Raw genomic sequence first — 21,713 nt, 5'->3', positions numbered from 1 at the left:
AGGGAATTGTCGCAGTTACACATACAAAGTTTCATATCAAAACATTAAAGCTTTGGTAAGAGCCTCAGAATTTCAATGAGCAGTCTGGTCTCTCAAAAAGCTTTTAATAACTTCTTGCCAGCCTGGTCTGAAGATGATTTGATCCAAAATTGGGGAAGATCCAATAAATGGTGTAGGCGGATTTCGAATAAATCAATTTCAGAATGACATCAAAATGGTGGACAGGAAGTCCATGGCAACATTGGTATTATTGTACTTTCCATTACCCTAAGGATGGTAAAAAGAACAATCTCAAAGCAATAAGCCAACTTATTTAAAAGTTAAGCATTTTTAAACTATCTTTTTGACACTAGGTTGTACTGACCCCAAACTTCTCTGATACCTTCAGGACATGGTGTCAATGACACAAAGCCTAAAGTTTTGTAACGATGTGCCAATGCGGTTGTAAAATACAGCATTTTACAAAAAATTTTAAAATGCCGACCTATACTTCCGACATAGGAATATTAGGTTTGGGAACAACAAGCTTCCTAGTTCCATACTTAGGGCACTGATCAGGGAGTCGGCCATTTCTAGGGCTGTCCCATGGGCTAAAACGCATGACCTAGTTTCGTGTTGCATAGAATTGAGTCATGGGTGTCTCTGTTCAGTGGATCAACACCCTTGCCAGTGCCTGAATTCATGTTCATGATATACAGATTCATGACATAGAATCAGTAATGCAGCAACACCCTGTGGGCGTGGTTTAGCAGGGGTGCAAGTGAAACACTTTTACCATAGTAACTTATTATTTCCTTGTGGAGAAACATATAAAGGATTTGTCTATTTTAACCATGAAAAACATGATTAAAACGTGTTGCGCTGTTTTTTTACATGTCAGACAAAGCCTTAAATCCTGGAAATGAATTTTTGCAGCCTAATAACCGACAAAAAGCTTACAAGGTAACCGTGCATTTCTTTCCCCCACGGGTAGGCGGGGCCTCCTTGCCGACTGTATGAGACACTCTGGGTATCATTAGGAGCTATTTAGCAGACAGGCCACTTCTATTTAAATGAATTGGAGAAATTTGGAACACCCAAGATGCTTGCGTGCTTTTCTAACTGATGGAGAAATTAAGTCCTGCCTTCCAGGTAAAAGCCAATCACGTTTTATATACAGACATCGCCTGTCAATCAACTCGAGAATGTGTAGTAGCTCGACAAGCCGGAAAAATAGGGTTTTCTAGCGTAATCCGAAGTAAAGAAGCACAATTTATGATATCAGTGTTGTTTGAGTTTACTGCTTATTTGAAATATGTAATTTAAACGCAAGTTTGGCAAAAAAGTTTTTGAGATGTCGGTGTTCTTCCATTCAAGTAGATTGGAGCTGCACTGGCTTAACTGGAAATAGTCTCCTGGGATGTTCCAAAAATGGCCGCCAGTGGACTGATTTGCTAGAAGGACTTTGGTATCATTCAAATTTGTATGATCCAAAGAATCTAAATGGATGTTAAAAAGGATCTCTTGCAGTAGTGTAATCATCGGCACTCCCCATATGCATTAATAAACGCAATTTCAAGTGTACTGAGTCGTAAGGGAACTAGGGTTTTCAAACTGGGGTCCGGAGACTCTTACGGGGCCACCAGGAGGTGCTAAGTGGTCCGCAGAAAATACAAATTAACAATTTTGTGCTCTTAAAGCCGCAGTAGGCAATTTTGAAATAAATTGAATTGTGAGAAACTGTACCCCCAATTCTTCCCCATATACATGATGCGCTTTACCACCAGCCAGGGTTTAATTGACAGAGCCAAGGCCTGCCTCGCCAAAAGCGATTGGCAAAAATGAGCTGGATCGACCCACAATTTTCACTTAGAGCTAGAGTCTGTGGTGCTAACTAATCTCTCACAGGGCCTCATTTAACTTAGACCCCATGTCTCTTCCTCATCTGGGGTTTGACATCTCTTAAAATATTTTTGTATGCTCCTTCTGAAAAGCAGGGTACAAACTAGGGATTTCAGTTTCAGCTTTTTATCTTTTAATGTTACCTCAGACTGCTAAAGATAGCTAGCTAGTTAATATTACGTTAGTAAATTACGTTAATCATCATGATTGTAACTTCGGCAATAATATTATCTGTATGCTCTTGTACACTGATGATGATAAATTGTGTGTGGAGTAGTGTATAAATGCAGTGGATACATTTAATGTTAATTAACGTTAATTACTTCAAATTTCCTCAACCAAATCATTTTAGATGGATCAAGGAATACTCCAGTGCATATATCTGCAAGTGTGTGTGATCGCGTGAGTTTACAGCTGCAGGTGAGGAGCTGACTGGCGCATGAGAGGGAGCACAAAACACAACCATTTATTTTATGTTGTTATGAGACTGAAGAGCAAAAATATTTTAGATGAGAAGTGTAAAAATGTTTTTGGTTCATTACGAGACCGTGGCTAAGATGTAGGCTATTTCTACCAAATGTACACTTATTTCTAAATACAAGTATATTTTATATTTATTTCTTGAATGTGGACATTTGGTAGGGTGACCAAATAGAGGATGCATTTTTTTTCACCTCGGGGATAATAGGATTCAAAACAGTGCTACTATAAATGCAAACATTAATACAGTGAAAAATACACTATTAGCATAACATAACTAACAATTTCCAACATTCTTTTGAATGTCCATGTGCTAAAATTAAATAATTGATGCCATGTGTGTACCTTCATTTACTATTACTATTATTTTGAATGGCCATGGAAAATGAAGCAATGTGATAACTATTTTATCTTGTCGCAAAAATGAGTCTGTTAATGTACCTGATGAACTTTAACCTTTTGCTGACCCTTTATCGCAGAGCTAATGTGTGCTTCTAAATCACTTGCAACTTTATAAGCAACTGACACATAAGTGCCAACTTTACATGTCATACAATCTGCTTCACATGGATGAAAGCATGATGAATTTTTGTGCAAATCTTCTGTAAATTTGCACCTTAGTTTGGGCATTGTTTCCTCTCTCAGCTGCCATTTGCTGCGACTGTCAGTGTCAAGCAACTGTTTGATGCCGAACACAAAAGTGCTCGCGGAGAGATTGACAGGCAGGAATTTGGCCAATAGTTGCATCAAGCAGGACTTGCAAAGAGGGGTTAAAGCAATGCAAATATGTGCATACACACAATGAAGCATTAGACCAGATGCACATCATAATACAACTAAAGCTGAATCCTGGACATTTAGAAATCCCGACCGGATGCTTTTTTTAAGGTCTGAAAAAGAGGACGTATGTCCAGCCACAATTTGGACATCCTTGACCATTCCACAAGTTTAAAATCATTAAGCTAAACTCAGTAAATCCTCTTATTACTCTTTTCGATAAAGTCCAAAAGGCTGTTATTTATTATCTAATATTATTGCAAGTAGCCTACGTTCTTTGAAAACCTGTAAAACAGGCGGCATCATGAAGATTATTGCATATTCATTCAAAAATATTTTTGTTGTTAAGCTGCACCTAAACTTGTGTTGCCTACATTTAAAATTACATTAGGGGGATACAGTCAAAACATTTGGTGCTGAAGCCCCGGAAAAATGACCTGGCAATGCCGATGGTCTAGGGCGCTGTATGCCCACCTATTTTTATTAGGATTATGCATGTGCCCACTTAAAATAAGCGATGATGCATATGCCTCCAGAATCAATTTTGTATTTATTTATTTTTTTATTTTAAAATGTGTACAGAGATTCTCTCTAAATGCGCCCGGAGATGGGGGCGTGCAAATGATGGCACGGGCAAGGCAGACAGTCCGACTAATTTGATCCACCAATCAGAATGTTAATTTTAGATGGGATTAAATATCTGATAACCAATCATATTTTCCTTTTCAATACATCCCTGAAGTAGCCATACTTTGCCCTGCAAATTTATTTCCCTGCTAAACGTAACTATATAGGCTAGTTTTTGATGCTCTTTGCAGATGCTGGACAACTGTTTCCTGTAATTTATGTGTGTATGTCTGTGTGTGTCCGTGTCCTCTGGCAGCAATAACCTTAACCAAGCGTTTCCGGTTGCAGCGGATTATAACTGCACAACATTCAGAAGGAATCTTGGACCATTCTTCCTTACAGAATTGAATTCATTATATTTGAATTGTGACATTTTGTGATACATCAGGCCTATTTATTTTAAGTTTTTTTTTTAAAGAGTTTAATGTTTGTGAATATTTATACAAATATGGTCTATTCTCATGAAAATATACCTTTTGCTTTTTATTTTTTCACAATAATTAATATACAGATTTTTTTTCAATGGCCAATTCTTAAACATTTACCCCAATCCTAAATATATGGTTAAGTCTTGCAAAGAAGCAACAGTCATTTATCTTACATTATTTAACCTCTGTCACGGTAAGTTTGGAATTTATGAACTTCTATCATTTTAATAGATAACTGGGTAATTCTAGTAGTTTAATAAATGACACATTATCCACACTAGCGCCATCTTTGATTTTTAATGGGAATGACAACGAGGCTGTGAGGGATAGATGTATAGTCTCTTAAATGAGCTGTACTGCAGTTTAAAGTGTTTTTGTATAGTTCCGTGGACAAAACATTGATAAAATATCTGTCAGAGAACATTAAGTATACAAAGAACTCCAGGCAACATGATTTGTGGTAAGTCAGATGTTTTCTAGGAGCTTTATACATCTTTATACCGTGCGTGCCATTGAAGAGATGGTAAGTCTATCCCTCACAGTCGTCATTTCCATTAAAAATGAAAGATGGCGCTATCATGAATAACCCTTGACAGTTCTCTCTCATAACATGTTTTGTGCAATGACCAATCAACCCTGTTACATTCAAAATGTTTCAGGGTAGAATCTTACGATGTTAAAGGTCAGTGGCGAATAATGGCTTTAACTAGCAAATATGATCACAATGCTACCACATTATTTTGCACTTTTTATGCCATCAAATAGGATAGCAGGAATATGAAATAACATTTCTGTAAACGGGATATATCACAAATTCTGCATTAAGAATTATTTTAGGGGGAACAATTGACATTGAAAGCATACAAATGTCTCTATATAAATTTCAATATGATGAATGTGGACATACAAATTGGCAGACAGTCTGATAATTTACAATTTAAAATTAATTGTGACAAAGCCTAGTATATATTTTGTTTTCCTCTTAATTATATCAGTAAGCCTTGTGGGCTTAAATGGCATAAATGGGCCATATTTATACTGTAGTTATATAAGTTTTAAATTTAATTATTTGATTGGCTAAATGGAAACTTGCATGATTTGGGGTTATAATATTTACAAATAAATATTTCAGTAAAATTAAGTTATGAGCTGTGGTTAAACATCTCAAACACATTAATCTGCAGAAGGAATCTGTCAAAGCACCTGATACCCCACACAAAACTGAGCTTATGTTTTATAATGCTTTCAGAAAGTATTCAGACCCCTTTGTTGTTTTTTCACATTTTGTTATGTTGCAGTCTTATGCTAAAATGCTTTCAATTATTGTTTTTTCACATCAATCTACACTGAATTTTGTATATCTTTGCAAATGTATTAAAAAGAAAAACTGAAATATTACATTGACATAAGTATTCAGACCCTTTGCTATGTTAATTTATGTCAAGTCAATTTTATTTGTATAGCGATTTTCACAACACACATCGTTTCAAAGCAGCTTTATAGAAGATCAGGCATTAACAGACGATAAAATTGTAATGTCTATAATGTCGATGAATCATCATTGTGATTGTTAATCGTGTTTAAAAATAAGTATTTCAATAATAATTGTATTAATAACCCCAGTGAGCAAGCTGAAGGCGTCTGTGGCAAGGAACACAAAACTCCATAAGATGTAGATTAATGGAGAAAAATAACCTTGGGAGAAACCAGACTCACTGTGGGGGCCAGTTCCCCTCTGGCTAACATCATGAATATAATTTAAATATTACTTATTTATAGTTAAAGTCATGCTTTAAAATTATTAAACTAAATGTTAAGGGTCAGTGTTTAAACATTGATTTTGTTTGAACTGTAAGATTAATGACCAATGTCTTTGAGATCCATCCTGGATTAACTGCAGAAATTCACATAGACGCAATTGTCCTTGTTAATTGGCTTATGAAGGCTTTTGTTGGCAATTGTTAGTCTATGCATTCCATTTCAAGATCGTAGTCCATCAATAGACTGAGATGATGCAGGCAGAGATCGGGGATGTGAAACGCAGTTCAACCTGGCCAGTAATTTCGGTGAGGTTAGGTGTGGTCCACCCTAAATCCAAGGTTCAGACAATGGCATATGAAGTATCCCATGTCTTATGGTTGGAGTTGGCATCAGTTCATCCTCTGAAGTCCATCATAATAGACTGAAGTGATGTATGGCTGGCATCGGCTGCATTTAGTCATCATCATTCAGCGACACGTAACAGTGGAGTCCAACACGAAGCAGGAATGGAGCTGATCCAGCCGGTTCTGGTGAACTCAGGATAGGAGTCCCGAGGTTGAGACAGGAAAACAAATAAAATAATATAAACATAGATGCCATTCAATTTATTGCATAGTTATAAATCATGATCAATGTTTCTGGTTCCAGCAGACTAAACTAAAGCAGCCTAATTGTGGACTGAAGGATAAATTAAGTGTATGCCTGACTAAATAGATGAGTCTTTAGTCTAGACTTAAACTGAAGGAGTGTGTCTGCATCTTGAACAGTGTTAGGGAGACTATTCCATAGTATTCCAATTTTGCGATCGTAATGAACGTGATGGAATATAGCGTGGTAGAAGGTCACTTAAGTACTGCGGAGCTTGACCATTCAAAGCTTTGTACGTAGTTAACAGAATTTTTTAATTAATACGGAAGTTAACAGGTAGCAAATGTAACAATGATAAAATGGGGCTAATATGATAATATTTCTTGGTTCTCAGCATTCTGGCTGCTGCATTTTGAACTAATTGAAGTTTATTTATTGAACTTGCTGGACATCCTCCCAGTAATGCATTACAATAATCTAGTCTTGAGGTCATGAACGCATTAATTAGTTTTTGGCATCAGCAACAGAGAGCATGTGCCTTAATTTAGCAATATTTCTTAGGTGGGAGAATGCTGTTCTACAAACATTGGTAATTTGATTTTCAAAGGACAGATTGTTATCAAATATAACACCTAAGTTCTTCGCTGTTGAAGATGATGTAACAGTACATCCATCAAGAGTCAAATTATACTGTAGTGTTTTGATCCAATAATTAGTACCTCTGTTTTGTCAGAATTGAGTAGAGGGAAATTTCTGGCCATCCAATCTTTTATTTCATTGATACACTCTGCTAATTTTGAGAATTGTGAAATCTCATCAGGTTTTGAAGTAATATAAAGTTGTGTATCGTCGGCATAGCAGTGGAAACTTATTCCACGATTCCTGATAATATCTCCCAGGGGAAGCATATACAAGGAGAAAAGCAGAGGCCCTAAAACTGATCCCTGTGGCACTCCATATTTTACTATTGTTTGGTTTGACAATTCCTTATTTACATAGACAAAGTGGTAGCGGTCTGTTAAACCATGCTAATGCAACTCCACAAATGCCAACGTAATTATCTAGCCTATTCAAGAGAATGTCATGATCTATTGTGTCGAATGCAGCACTAAGATCTCAAAGCACTAGAGGAGAAATGCAGCCGCGATCAGATGATAAGAGCAAGTCATTTGTAACTCTGATAAATGCAGTCTCTGTACTATGGTGAGGCCTAAATCCTGACTGAAATTCTTTGTATATACTATTTCTCTGTAGAAATGAACATATTTGGGAGGATACTACCTTTCCTAGTATTTTTGACATAAACAGGAGATTTGAAATCGGTCTATAATTAGCCAGTTCTCCAGGATCAAGTTGGAGCTTCCTTGGGAGTGGTTTGATAACTGCCATTTTAAAGATTCTTGGGACATGTCCTAGCGAGGAGTTAATAATATTAAGAAGAGGTTCTGAAATTACAGGACATACCGCTTTTAAAATCATAGTTGGTATAGGATCTAACATACATGTTGTGGCTTTTGATGTTTTGATAATTTTTGTTAGCTCTTCATGACCTATGACAGAGACGGATTGAAGTTGCATGTGAGGAAAATTATTAGACACTGAGATGCTATGACAGATGATTGCATGATTCCAATTTTATTTCTGATTATTAAAATTTTATCTGTAAAGAAATTCTTGTGCTGCGATGTAATATCTTGTTCTGTTGAAGCTTTATTCCTAACCAATTTAGCCACAGTACTGAATAAACATCTAGGATTGTTGTGGTTATTTTTATGAGTTTACTAAAATATGCTGACCTGGCAGCTTTTATTGCTATGACACTTGAAATTTAGCTCAGATGCATCCCATTTCTCTGGATCATCTTTGAGATGTTTCTACACTTTGATTGAGTCCATCGGTTGATGATCGATTAAATCGATTCGCAACAGCGTTTATCACCCAGGCTGGTGGAACGGTTTAATCGCACCCTAAAAAACATGATTCGTAAGTTTGTACACGAGGATGCTAGAAATTGGGACAACTGGCTGGACCCCCTATTATTTGCAGTCAGGGAAGTCCTGCATTCCTCCTCAGGGTTTTCCCCTTCGAGCTTCCATATGGACGCCGCCCCTGCGGGGTGCTTGAAGTCATACAGGAGGTGTGGGAGGAAGGACCTTCCCAGAGCAAAAATTAAATTCAGTACATCCTTGATCTTTGAGCAAAGCTACACACACTGGGTCAGTTGTCACAACAGAATTTGCTCCAAGCTCAAGAGACACAAAGCCGGCTCTATAATAGGGGTGCCCAGCTACGAGAATTTGCACCGGGAGACAAAGTACTTGTATTACTCCACACATCGTGCTCGAAATTACTGGCCAAGTGGCAAGGACCCTTTAAGGTTACACAGTGAGTCGGGGACCACTATTATGAATTTAAACAAATGGATAGAGGCGAGGCACGTCAAATTTACAACCTCGACCTATTTCAAGTATGGAGAGAGGTGGTCCCCATGTTCATGAAGACAGTAGTTCCAGAGAGGGCGGAGCTTGGGCCAGAGGTGAAATTCAAAATCGATCCATTCACCTAGGTACCTTGTGGAGACCACCTCTCAACGTCCCAGCTCACGGAGGTGGCCAGGTTGCAAAAATAGTTTTCTGATTTGTTCTCTTCCCAGTAGGACTAACTTCATACAGCCCCATATCGAGACTCCGCTGGGAGTGGTAGTACGTAGTCGGCCATACCGCATACCTGAGCACAAGAAAAAGGTGATTCTGGACGAATTATAGGCAATGCTCGAAATGGGGGTAATAGAAGAATCGCACAGCAATTGGGCAAGCTCAGTTGTTCTTGTACCAAAGTGTGATGGGTCAGTTCGGTTCTGTGTTGATTACCGGAAAGTCAATGCGGTGTCTAAATTTGACGCATACCCAATGGACAGAATTGATGAACTGCTCGATCGGTTGGGTATGGCTCAATTTTATTCTACACTGTATTTACCTATGGGATATTAGCAGATCCCCTTAACTCCATTATCCTGAGAAAAAACAGCCTTTTCCACACCGATCGCATTACACCAATTCGTCACTTTTCCGTTCGGTTTGTTTGGGGCTCCCACCACATTCAGTGCCTAATGGATAGGATCATCCGGCAACACGCCGCATATGCCACTGCCTACCTGGATGACATTATCATATACAGTAATGATTGGCAGAGGCATATGTAGCATCTAAGAGCTGTGCTGAGGTCTCTGAGGCAGGCAAACCAGAAAAAATCCACAAATGGGCGGTGGAAGTTCGGTATCTGGGCTTCCACCCCCAAATTGATAAATCGCAGCGATAGCGTCCTGCCCACATCCAAAGTCCAAAAAGGAGGTGAGACAGTTTATGGGGTTGGCTGGCTATATACTGGGTGTATATAAAGTAACCTAATCCATCCAATAATAGTATTCCCGAACCCGTATATTTCAAAAATCTTAAAAAGATAATCCCATTCTACCATATCAAATGACTTTTCGGCATTATGTGAGTTGTCAGTGACAATTGGTCTGATTATTCGCCACTGACCACATGATATTGATGAACGCCTAATGTTATCAGAAGAGCTATGGCCCTGAATAAACCCCACCTGATCAATATGTATAAGAGATGTCATGACTTTACTTAATTGGTTAGCCAAAATGTTGACAATATTTTTACGTCTAGCTGGATCAAGGAAACTGGACAGAAACTCTTACACTCCTTTGGATCTTTGTCCTTTTTAAGAATCAGACTGATCCAGGCTTGTGTCATGGTTGGAAGAAGCTTTCCATTCTTCAATGATTCCATATAAACTTCTACACCTAAGACTAAAATTTTACTCAAAGCGGATTTATACAGATGGCCCCAGGTGTGAATGGCTATCTTGAGGTCATTCCACAGCATCTATATTGGGTTAAGGTCTGGGCTCTGACTGGGCCACTCCAAAAGGTGGATTTTCTTTTTTTGAAGCCATAATGTAGTGGATTTACTTTGATGTTTAGGGTCATTGTCCTGCTGCATCAACCATGTTCTATTGAGCTTCAGCTAGTGTACCACCACCCTGATATTATCCTGTATGATATCTTGATAAACTGGGGAATTCATTTTTCCTCAATGATGGCAAGCAGTCCAATCCCCGAAGCAGCAAAGCAGTCCCAAATCATGATGCTCCCTCTACGGTACTTCACCATTGGGACTATGTTTTCATGTTGGTATGTTGTGCACTTTTTACGCCATATGTATTGCTGCGTATTCTTCCCAAACAATTCAATCTTAAATTTTTCAGTCCACAAAACATTTTCCCAGTAGCGATGTGGAGTGTCAAGGTGGTCTTTGGCAAACTTCAGGCATGCGGCAATGTTTTTTTTTGTTGTTGTTTTTTGTAAAACAGCGGCTTTTTTGTGAGGCATGGTCCACGTCAGCTGATGCTTCTTGTGAATAGCAAACTCAAAATGATTGGTTTTTATAACTCAAAGTAGTTCTAACTAACACCTCCAATCTAATTTCATAAATGAGATGCCAGATTTGCCAACTCCTGACTCTAATTAGCTTTTGTTGACAACGTTATCCTAGGGGTTCACATCCTTTTTCCAACATACACTGTGAATGTTTAAATTATGCTTTCATTATTAGTTGAAACAGGATGTGTTTGTTCATTGTTGTAACTTAGATGAAGATCAAAGCAGATTTTAACACAAATGTGTACATTGTTCACATACCTTTTCTTGCCACTGTATTTAGATGACCCGCTAGTTTATTGAAATGCTGGACATGATATGTAAGCACACAAATAGTTGAATATTTGTATCGACTCACAAATGGCTTACTTATTATTGCTGTCTCTGCCTTTTAATCTGGGATCGTGAAATTGTTTTTTGAAAAAACTATTCACATCAGCAAAAACAAAATGCGGGGAGGGGTGGGGGGGGGTATTCTTTTGTCTTCAGCAGAGTGATGATATATCAGCCAGGTGGTCACATATCCTGTTGGATCCCACTGGCTTGGAAACTTGTCCATGTAGCTTAATAAACATCAAGGTTAATACCCGGTTTATCAATATGCTTGTTTATGTCATGGTTATTATCTTGTTCACATGGCTAAAAACATGCAGGTTTAGCAAATGTGCAACTACAGGGAAAGAAAGATGTAACAGAGATGTTCATGAAAGAAAAAATATAATCGTGCCTGGTAACAGTTGAACACTGAACTTTGCTGTTTGCTGAGCAATGTGAATGTGTGAACTCCTTGTGTGAGTGTCTTTTTTTAAATTGATGCAATTCACTGCATATCACTATTTATATTTACATTTAGTCATTTAGCATATGCTTTTAAAAAGCAACTTACAAATGAGGAACATCACAAGCAACTTTTCATATAGGAGGTAACAATATATACAGTATCACACTGCCAAGTTCCAAGAATAAGTTCAAGTTGTAAAAATGTAGACAAAAACAGAGGCCCAGATTTATTTTTAATTTAAAAAAGAAGTGCCTTTATGCCTATGGTTCAGATAAGTGCATCACTCACTGCATCAGTGATAATAGTGCAAAAAACAAAGAAAGATTGAAAAAAATCTGCGCACTGTTTAAATTTAATCTAAACTGAAATTTAGGCCACGTCCACACTAATCTGTTTTTGTTTGAATATGCATTAATTTAGCTAAGTTTGTGGCTCTCATCCACACTGGAACGCATGAAAACGTCATGGTTACTGTTGTAACCTCCGTTCCCTGAGGGAGGGAACGAGACGTTGTGTCGACTGAAGTGACACAAGGGGTCTTCCTGGGATGCCAAACGTACCTCTGAACCTGAGAAAAGGCCAATGTCAAATTGGCAGACAGAATTTGCATGCCCCGCCCGGACATACGGGTATAAAGGGAAGCGGGGCAGCGAGTGCCAGTCAGGGTTTTGCACTGAGGAGCCGAAAATAAGGTATGGCCGTTTACAGTGGTAGGTCTAGTGCTGTGGCAGGAGGGACACGACGTCTTGTTCCCTCCCTCTGGGAACGGAGGTTACAACAGTAACCATGACGTTCCCCTTCTGACCATGTTACGTGAACTGTCGAGACAGGTGCAAGCAGGCTACTGCATGCAAGAGGCAACTGTGTCGGTTGCACGTAGCCCTCCCCAACGCCCCCCAAGAGATGGGAGGGTTACGTGCAGCCGACACAGTTGCCTCTAGCACGCACCTCTGAGGGGGGGAACAGGCGCTACATGACTGGGAGCAAGCCCGGCAGCCGCAGCCTTTTCTCTCACTATATCTCTCACATAGGACGTGAAGTGGCTGGGGCTATCTTAAAGCTATGAAACACGTCAGGGAAGGCGGTCTTTCCCGGTCCTATTCTTTCAGGGGGAAAAGACCCTGCGGAGGCCACATCCTGCCCAGTCTAGGGGGAGGTAACATGTGGCAAATACACCACGAGTGTTGTGAAGCCGTTCATGGGAAATGGCACGGTGGTAGGTCCAGCCTAATGAGGGAGGACTCTACAAGCACAGCGACCGGGGCAGCGGGGCTGCCCAAGGGAAATACATCATGGGGGTTTGCCTGAAAAGGGAACTAAGCCCATTGAGCCCGACCCCAGTACAGAGCATCTGTGATTCGTAGTGGGTCTGGCCGCAAATTGCTCTGCTGAATTCGCTGGCCAGAAGGCTAGGGAGGAGAACATCCAGGGAGCGATTCTTAGTGGCTAACCTGGGATAGAAGGCGCACTGGATCAACTTGGTGAAGGTCACCTGGTCGGTTGTGCCGTATTACCGAGTTCTACCGGCTCGGACCTGACAAAACACGGGACGAGACCGACTCGACCCTGAGATTATAAAATCTGGCAAAGGTATTGGGTGTTGCCCAGCCCGCTACTCTGCAGATGTTTGCTAAGGAGGTGCCATGGGCCAGTGCCCACGAGGATGAGCTCAACTGAATCAAGCGGCTCAACTGAAGGCCCGAGAGGACCACAGAGAGATCCCAGAAGGGGAACAGGCTAGGCCGGGGAAGTCGTGCTTACCTAGGGACTTGCCATCTACTGCGTCGTGGTGGGCTGCGATAGCATGCGGCGCCCCAACCCTGTCAAGAGGTGTCTGTGGTCACCACAACATGTCTGGACACCTGCTGCATGGGGACTCCGGTTCGCAGAAAGCAGAGGTCTGTCCAAGGGTTGAAAGTCTGACGTCAAAAAAGAGATGCTCTGAACCGGGACGAGTTTGCTCTTTTTCCAGTTGACCTGAAGCTCTAGACGGCTGAGGTGCCTGAGCACCTGGTCCCTAGGAGCGCACAGTAACTCTCGAGAATGAGCCAGGATGAGCAAGTTGTCGTGGTAGTTGAGTATGCGGATACCCACTTCCCTTAGCGGGGCAAGAGCTGCCTCTGGGATCTTCGTGCATATGCGAGGGGACAGGGACAGGCCGAAGGGGAGGACCTTGTACTGATACGCCTGGCCGTCAAGGGAAAATTTCTTCACACTCATGAGGAAAGCATTACCTGATTGGTTGGTGAAATGTTTCGGCTCTGATATGTTATGTTGCTGCACACAACTGTTGTGTAACTGCTGTCAAAGGAGAATACTTAAGCAGTAAGTGATCGGAAGTCTGATTCATTTCTGTGTTCCAGCTGTTTTGAATGGTTTGATACAATGAAAAAAAATAGATTTAGCAGTTATAGTACTGTGGTGAGACACCAATGTGGCAATCAGCTTCACCCCTGTCAATGGCAATCAGTGGAGCCTCTCGGCTGATCACTTGCACCTGCAGCAGATTTTCCCATCAAGGAGAGGAATATAAATGCCAGCAGGAGAATCAGAAGACGGAGAAGGACCTGGGAAAGGCATGCAAGAAACTAACTGCCTCTTCTGTCTGTTCTAATAATAGGAAGCAACTGACTGCACTGGGTTCTTCTACCCGCCAGTGTTCATCTCCTTCGCCTCCATGCCCAAGATGCTCCAGCGGTTATCCATACCCAGCGCATATTCTGCCTCTACCAGCACGAGCTACCCTTCACCTTACAAGCCTCTTTATCTTCCTCTTTCTTCTTTAAAAAGTGTGTGGAATTAATAAATTGCCCTCCAGGTGTTGCTCACTCGCCAACCTGTCTCGTGTCTCTCCTTGGCACGCTACACTAGTGGAGAAGGCAAGCCTCTTATCTATGACACAAGCAGGATTCTCAACTTGCTACCACCTCCGCTCCCGCCCCAGGACTCGAGGACCTGCTTCATCATATTGCTGAGATCTCGGTTCACCAACAGCAGCTAACAGAACAGCTTGTCGTTGGCCAGAGCCAGATTTAAGATGAGCTGCTCCATCTTTGGTGCCCCTTCCTGAGCCGAGTTGAAACACCCAACAGCTCCTGACAAAACTGATGGATCAAGATGATGTTGAGGCATACCTGCAAACATTCGAGGTGGTTGCCGAGTGCAAGGGGTGGGAATTCGCTAAGTTGGCTCAGAATATTGCACCCCTACTGAAGGAGAGATATTTGCTGTTAGTTCTGCTGATGAAGACTGAGCTGCTATAGAACTGGCCCACTCCCATTCAATGGCCGAACACCTAGGAACAGAGAACAACACCCAGTGGTTCTGGGATCGGTTTCACTGGCCCGGCATGGATGCTGAAGTTCACCGGTTTTGCAGAAGCTGTGAAGTTTGCCAGTGGACTGCACCCCAGAAGCCATCACCCTGGTCCCACTGCCGATCATAGAGGTGCCCTTTGAATGCATAGGCATGGATCTCATTGGACCACTGCCGAAGTCCGCTAGGGGACACAAGCATATATTTGTCATCATAGACTATGGCACACAGTACCCTGAAGCCGTCCCACTTCACAAGGCCACCTCAGCAAACATCGGCAAGGAGGTGGTGCTCCTCTTCAGCCGTGAAGGCATTCCAAAGGAAATTCTGATGGACCAGGGAACCCCCTTTGTCTCTCGGCTGATGGCGTAAGTATGCAAGCTCATAAAGGTCAAATACCTCCGCACCTCTGTCTATCACCCCGAGATGGATAGGCTGGTCGAGTGATTCAACCAAAAGCTGAAGCGGATGCCGCCTGAGGTGATAGCTGAATATGGGCGTGACTAGGACCTCATGATTCCATACATGCCCCAAGTGTCCACTGGCTTCACTCCCTCCTATATGCTGTTCGACCTTCAGCCGTGAGGACTGCTGGATATTGCAAAGGAGGCCTGGGAACAGCAGGCGTCCCCCCACCATTCCATCATCGAGCATGTGCGGAACATGAGAGAACAAATTGCCCCTGGTAAGGGAATACATGGTGGAAGCCCAGTAAACTCCACACATAGTTCACTCCAAAAGGATTGTTTAGTGCAATACATGTTGAAGATTAGCGGGCAGGCGTACAATTAATTAAATGATGTGCTGTTTCCTACCAAAAACAGTTTATTCAGCGTAATGAAGCATCTCTTCCATTGACATCCATTCAAAACCACGGCCTCTTGTCTCATCACCAGTGTACCGCCCATAGAATGTCTATGGGACCACTGCGTTATGCTATTTTAGGCTAAGCTTGAAAGCTCCACTATATATAGAAGGGTTCTGGTCAGAGTTACCTGGTCATAACAACACAGAAACACTTCAAATTAAAACTCCACCAAATAAAAGCTCAATTTAAATAAAAAAGTATGACAGAAATGTAACATTTACTGTCATACTACTACAACAAATAATAATAAATAAATAGTAATTGTATTATATTTAAGCAATGTCTGTGATGCTGTGTATTGCAACACTTTATTTGATCAAATTGTGGATGGAGGACCACCGGATCTTGACCCTGTCATGGCCAACCCAATCTCCAGCCCTGAATCCCATTGAAAACCTCTGGAATGTGATCAAGAGGAAGATGGATGGTCACAAGCCATCAAACAATGCCGAGCTGCTTGAATTTTTGCGCCAGAAGTTGCATAAAGTCACCCAACAGGAATGTGAAAGACTGGTAGAGAACATGCCAAGATGCATAAAAGCTGTGATTGAAAATCAGGGGGCCAAATATTGATTTCTGAACTCTTCCCAAGTTAAAACATTAGTATTGTGTTGTTTTAAAATGAATATGAACTTGTTTTCTTTCCATTATTCAAGGTCTGAAAACACTATCTTTTTTGTTATTTTGACCAGTTGTCATTTTCTGTAATTAAATGCCCTAAATTAATATTTTTATTTGGAATTTGGGAGAAATTTTGTCAGTACGTTTTAGAATAAAACAAAAATTTAAATTTTACTGAAACACATAGCTAAATAGTAAATCAAGAAACTGATAATTTTGCAGTGCTATATATATATATATATATATATATATATATATATATATATATGTATGCATCAGATTGTTTTCTCTCACTCCAAGACTGCTTCGATACCTCTCCATCATGAGCATAATGTATGTCAACCTTAATGAACGGTCAGAAAAAAAGATACTGATCACATATGCTTACTGAATATGTGAAGATGTACGCAAATGTGGGGAGGTAATTACCACAAGCAAAGACTCATTGTGGAGTTGAATAAGACACTTAGCCACAAACATGCCTATCACGTTGCATGCACAGCCTGTGGAGAATACCTATTGTTTTAAATGCGGTCCTTCTCAATACTTTTTTTTATCCCCGGAAATACTGTAGGCCCTAATGGCAATATATTTCATATCACTTTGTTTGAAAGTGACTAATGTTCTGCTTGGTGCAACCCAGCTAAGGTCTATTTTTATCCTTTATATTTGTTTTCCTGATAATTAAATACTGTAGAGGTATTACATTTATGAATGTAAATTTCATATAGTAAAGTGCGCAATGTGAAAAACCCAGAGCGGAGTTCAAGTGGGCCAATTACAGAATGCTTTGAGCTGGGTGCAGAAATCTACTCTGTTTTCATACACTGCATCTGTTCCCACTGTTTTTGCAGCCAAAGTCTGAAGCATTCAGTGCTACTATTTTTGTTTTCAAAATGGTAATATTTAAACAATCTATTGCCCCAACAATGATTCCAGCACAGGGGCCCCCACCCCCTAAGTCCGGCCCTGATTTGAGGCATATCTCTCTTTAGGCAGACTTGTGAATGGCTTTTGGCTGCAAACGGCACATAAAAGAAGCAGCATACAAAACAACAGTTAATGGGTCAAAGCCATGACTTGGGTAAGAAGGTGTTTAGCAGCCAGTGCATTTGTGACTAATGGAGCTGCTTATTACATCACAACATAACCTTATTATATTAAAAAAAGTAACAATCGTTTATTCGTTTTGTTTCTTTATTATTATTAATAATTTATTTCAACCCAGCACTTTATAACACAGCTCTATGAAACATTGACATATTTATTTTTTATTTCAAACTGCTATTTTTGAGAGGGGGTAAAACCTTTGTGTAGCATTTGTGCCAACAAGACCCGCCTGTCAACACCACAGGCAGCTGCCACTTGCTTCGTCACTGTAGGAGTGTAGTCTAGCACAGGGGTGTTGCTAGGGTTTTAAAAAATATGTAAAGGACAAGTAAAAAAGGGTGTGGTGCTAAACACTTCACTATGCCTGAAATAGTAGTTTTAACAGGAATACTTGCATAAATTAAAATAATTATAAGAGTTTGGTAAATGGCATTAGTTAGCGTACTGAATTAGTGCTGGAGAATTACCGGTGAGCTATCGTCTGGATCCTGACCCTATGTTTGATGCTTGATCTGACTAAAACCACAGGGAAATTAAGAAATTACTGATATGTATTAGTTTACATGGCCTAGAGGTAAATGACCAACTCTATGTTCATTGTATGGATAACACTTGTTAACTTAAGAAAATCCTGGCCTTTTAAAACATAGCTGTCTGTATAAATCAGTCTTCATGCACTGAGCTAATAAAGTGCCTGACGTGGTCTTCTGCTGTTGTAGCCCATCCACCTCAAGGTTCGATATGTTGTGCATTCTGAGATGCTATTCTGCACTCTACAATTGTACAGAGCGGTTATCTGAGTTACCGTAGTCTTTCTGTCAGCTCGAACCTGTCTTAACATTCTCTCTTTCTCATCAACAAGGCGCTTCTCTCCGCAGAACTGCCACTCAATGGATGTTTTGTGTTTTTGTCACCATTCTGAGTAAACTCGAGAGACTGTTGTGTGTGAAAATCCCAGGAGATCAGTAGTTACGGAAATACTCAAACCAGTCCGCCTGTTACCAACAATCATGCCACGGTCGAAATACTGAGATCACATTTTTCCCCATTCTGATAGTTGACATGAACATTAAATGAAGCTCCTGACCCGTATCTGCATATTTTATGAATTGCACTCCTGCCACATGATTGTTTATGATAATTGCATGAATAAGTAGATGTACAGGTGTTCTTAATAAAGTTCTCAGTGTGTGTACTTCTCATTTACTGGTCTGACTAGGGTCATGTCATACATGAGCTCCCTCCTGACTGGAAGTGTATGTCTGTTTTCTGAAAATGTTTGTTATTTTCTGCATGTCTTCACATCTGAATATATGATTTATAATATGGCTTATGATTTCAGCCCACATGTAGCATACTCCAAGCAATGTACTACAGGCTGCTGTACATAATAATGTACATATTCCCAGAGCACATTCTGATGGTAAAGCATTCAACTTACATTTGTAAGGTGTTGTCTTCACAGAAGTTTCGCTAGTTGCAACATTCACTATTCATTTCAATTGTTTTGTCAGACTAGCTTTGCAGCCTCATAACTGAACTCCTGCTACGTAGGGAAATCTGCGACCACTGAGTGTATGAAGTGTCCAACATTCCACACTCTTCAGTTGAAGAAGTACAGCATCTGGATACTCGTATTACCCTTCTTTTTGCTGCATTTTCAGTGAAAACATTCTACTTACACTGCTAAATGGCATAGAATAGTGCTGAAGTGTGCGATTTCGGACACACCGTGAGAGAGGAAGAGAATCAGCCAAGCAAACAGAACCAAACACCGCTCCACTGATAAGTAATAAACATAACCTACGTGTTATAAACCTACATGTGTCTGAGTATTTCTTATGTGTCTACTATGATGCTTGTGTGTAATATACAGAAACTAATGTCTCACTGTCGCAAAATAGCATATCATAACTGCTGCCCTGATTCTACGGTCCCTGTGGCTCTGCAGGTAGATAAATCACAGCCAAAAATCTATGAATGTACAATGTTGCTTTTGAGAATATTGGAGCATCCTTTGCCCTTTTCTACAATGATATCAATTTGTTTTTAATCTTGCATACTCTTCTCCATCTGGCTTGGAAAATATTGAATTACATTTGCATCAGGCATGAAACAGCACGATCCAAACCAAGGACTTGTGGATTTACTGCAGATGGAAAGATTGAGAGATAGTCAAGACAAGCGAGCAATTATCCTTGACACTTGATACTATGTGTAGAGAGATGAAGAACAACAGTAATTACTGATGAATTAATGTTACAGTCTTCAACATACAATTTCAAGAATAGAATAGAATATAAATAGTAAATAGAATAAAGGAAATGCGTTCTCTACAAGTGAGTGTGTGCTTTTTCAAACAACAATGTAATCCTGATCTAAGTCTGAAATCTCAAAGACAAAATTGGTCAGTCCATATGCAGTTCTTTCCTTCATTTACCTAATGGACTACAAGGTCACCGAGGGAACAACCACATATTCAGTCACGCAAACACACACGCACACACACACACATGCACACGTGCGCACACACACACACACACACACACACTTAATGCAGCAGACGTAAGCAAGGTGTAAAAGGTATTTAAACCTGTGCCTGTGTGTTTTGTGTGGTTTTGAGCAAGCAGATCGATCACCTCTCACAGGAAGACAAGAACAAAGGTAATATTTCAAATCAAATCACCTGAGCTTAAAGAATATCTTTCAAATGGACCATTGCCACATTACAGATTCTCAGATGAATGATTATGGTGTGCATGTATGTCAATATTATTTAATTTAAGTGAATTCCTTTTTTCATCTAGGTGTTTTATATTTCTTTGTTTTCTTTCTATTATAGCCATCATGTATTGGACCCTTAAATACGCTGGAGCAAGTATATTATTGTTGTTAATGCTTATTCAACTTGGACAACTATACCCAAAAAATGACATGTCTAACTGTAAGTTTATGATCAATGACATATTTCAACTATGATGGAGCCACAAAATTTGCCTTTACAATAATATTTTTATATTTAAAAGCCTATGTTTGTGTCTGTTCATATATAACAGTTGGATGTGAGGAGTGCAAACTCAAGGAGAACAACATTTTCTCAAAGCCTGGGGCTCCTGTCTATCAGTGTATGGGATGCTGCTTTTCTAGAGCTTACCCCACTCCCCTGAGGTCCAAGAAAACCATGCTTGTCCCAAAGAATATCACATCAGAAGCTACATGCTGTGTAGCCAAAGAAGTTAAACGGGTACAATAAAAAACTAACAACAGCTGCTGATATATAATATTAAATATGATTCAAATGTGTGGATAACAAGTATTGGTTATGTGTTTGTCTCCTGCAGGTACTTGTCAATGATGTCAAACTAGTGAATCACACAGACTGCCACTGCAGCACCTGTTACTATCACAAGTCTTAAAGATACATTATAGCATTCCAGATTTTGTTTTGGCTACATCTAATTATATTCTCTTATCGTCCTGTCATTTTTGCTCAAATGCTTGTTTTCTTTACTTAAATTAGACTGACTATAATGTATTTAAGGTGAACATGCTCTTATTATTTTGTTGTATAGCTGTGCCAATATATATTTATGTTCAATAGTTATGTAAACCTTTCAAAGTTCTTACATTTTCAAACCCCAATTTTGTCATTGCTGGAAAATCAAGTTGTCTTAATTAAAAATTACTTGAAATGTCAATATTTTGGGCTTATAACTCATAGACGTATTTGCTCTATTGTAGTATAATTTATGTTATTTTTTTGCTAAAGTTGTTTTGTGTGATACTGCCACCATTACAAATATGCATTTCTGTGGAGAATTAAGTTTATATTATGATTCACCTAGAATCAGTTAAAATGTTTATTTGAGCTGTGTTATTGTATTATCTAAATTTGAGTCAATTTAATTACAATTATTAAGTAAAAACAACATTTAAATACAATTGATCTAGACTGAAAAGTCTACTTGCATGGTTAACATAAATAGTTAATTACATTCTATATGAACACAAAGTTAAATGGAT

At 39.8% G+C, this 21,713-nt stretch overlaps 1 protein-coding gene across 2 annotated transcripts; it reads left to right on the top strand.

Annotated features, from left to right (window-relative positions):
* The first annotated feature begins 18,162 nt into the window (after positions 1-18,162).
* On the top strand, positions 18,163-21,415 carry cga (glycoprotein hormones, alpha polypeptide). 2 transcript variants are annotated; one of them, XM_052145436.1, is made up of 4 exons: positions 18,163-20,354; positions 20,533-20,634; positions 20,747-20,934; positions 21,032-21,415. In XM_052145436.1, the coding sequence occupies exons 2-4, from the start codon at positions 20,538-20,540 to the stop codon at positions 21,104-21,106; spliced, it is 360 nt and encodes a 119-aa protein (XP_052001396.1). In that variant the 5' UTR covers positions 18,163-20,354; positions 20,533-20,537; the 3' UTR covers positions 21,107-21,415. The 2 variants fall into 2 exon arrangements, with proteins under 2 accessions (XP_052001396.1, XP_052001395.1); XM_052145435.1 differs by having other exon boundaries at positions 18,163-20,634.
* The last annotated feature ends 298 nt before the right edge of the window (positions 21,416-21,713 follow it).

The sequence above is a fragment of the Xyrauchen texanus genome, chromosome 16 (assembly GCF_025860055.1).
Source record: "Xyrauchen texanus isolate HMW12.3.18 chromosome 16, RBS_HiC_50CHRs, whole genome shotgun sequence".
Classification (NCBI taxonomy): Eukaryota; Metazoa; Chordata; class Actinopteri; order Cypriniformes; family Catostomidae; genus Xyrauchen; species Xyrauchen texanus.
Note: the sequence above shows the minus strand (reverse complement) of the source record. Positions and strands in the feature narration are given on the sequence as shown.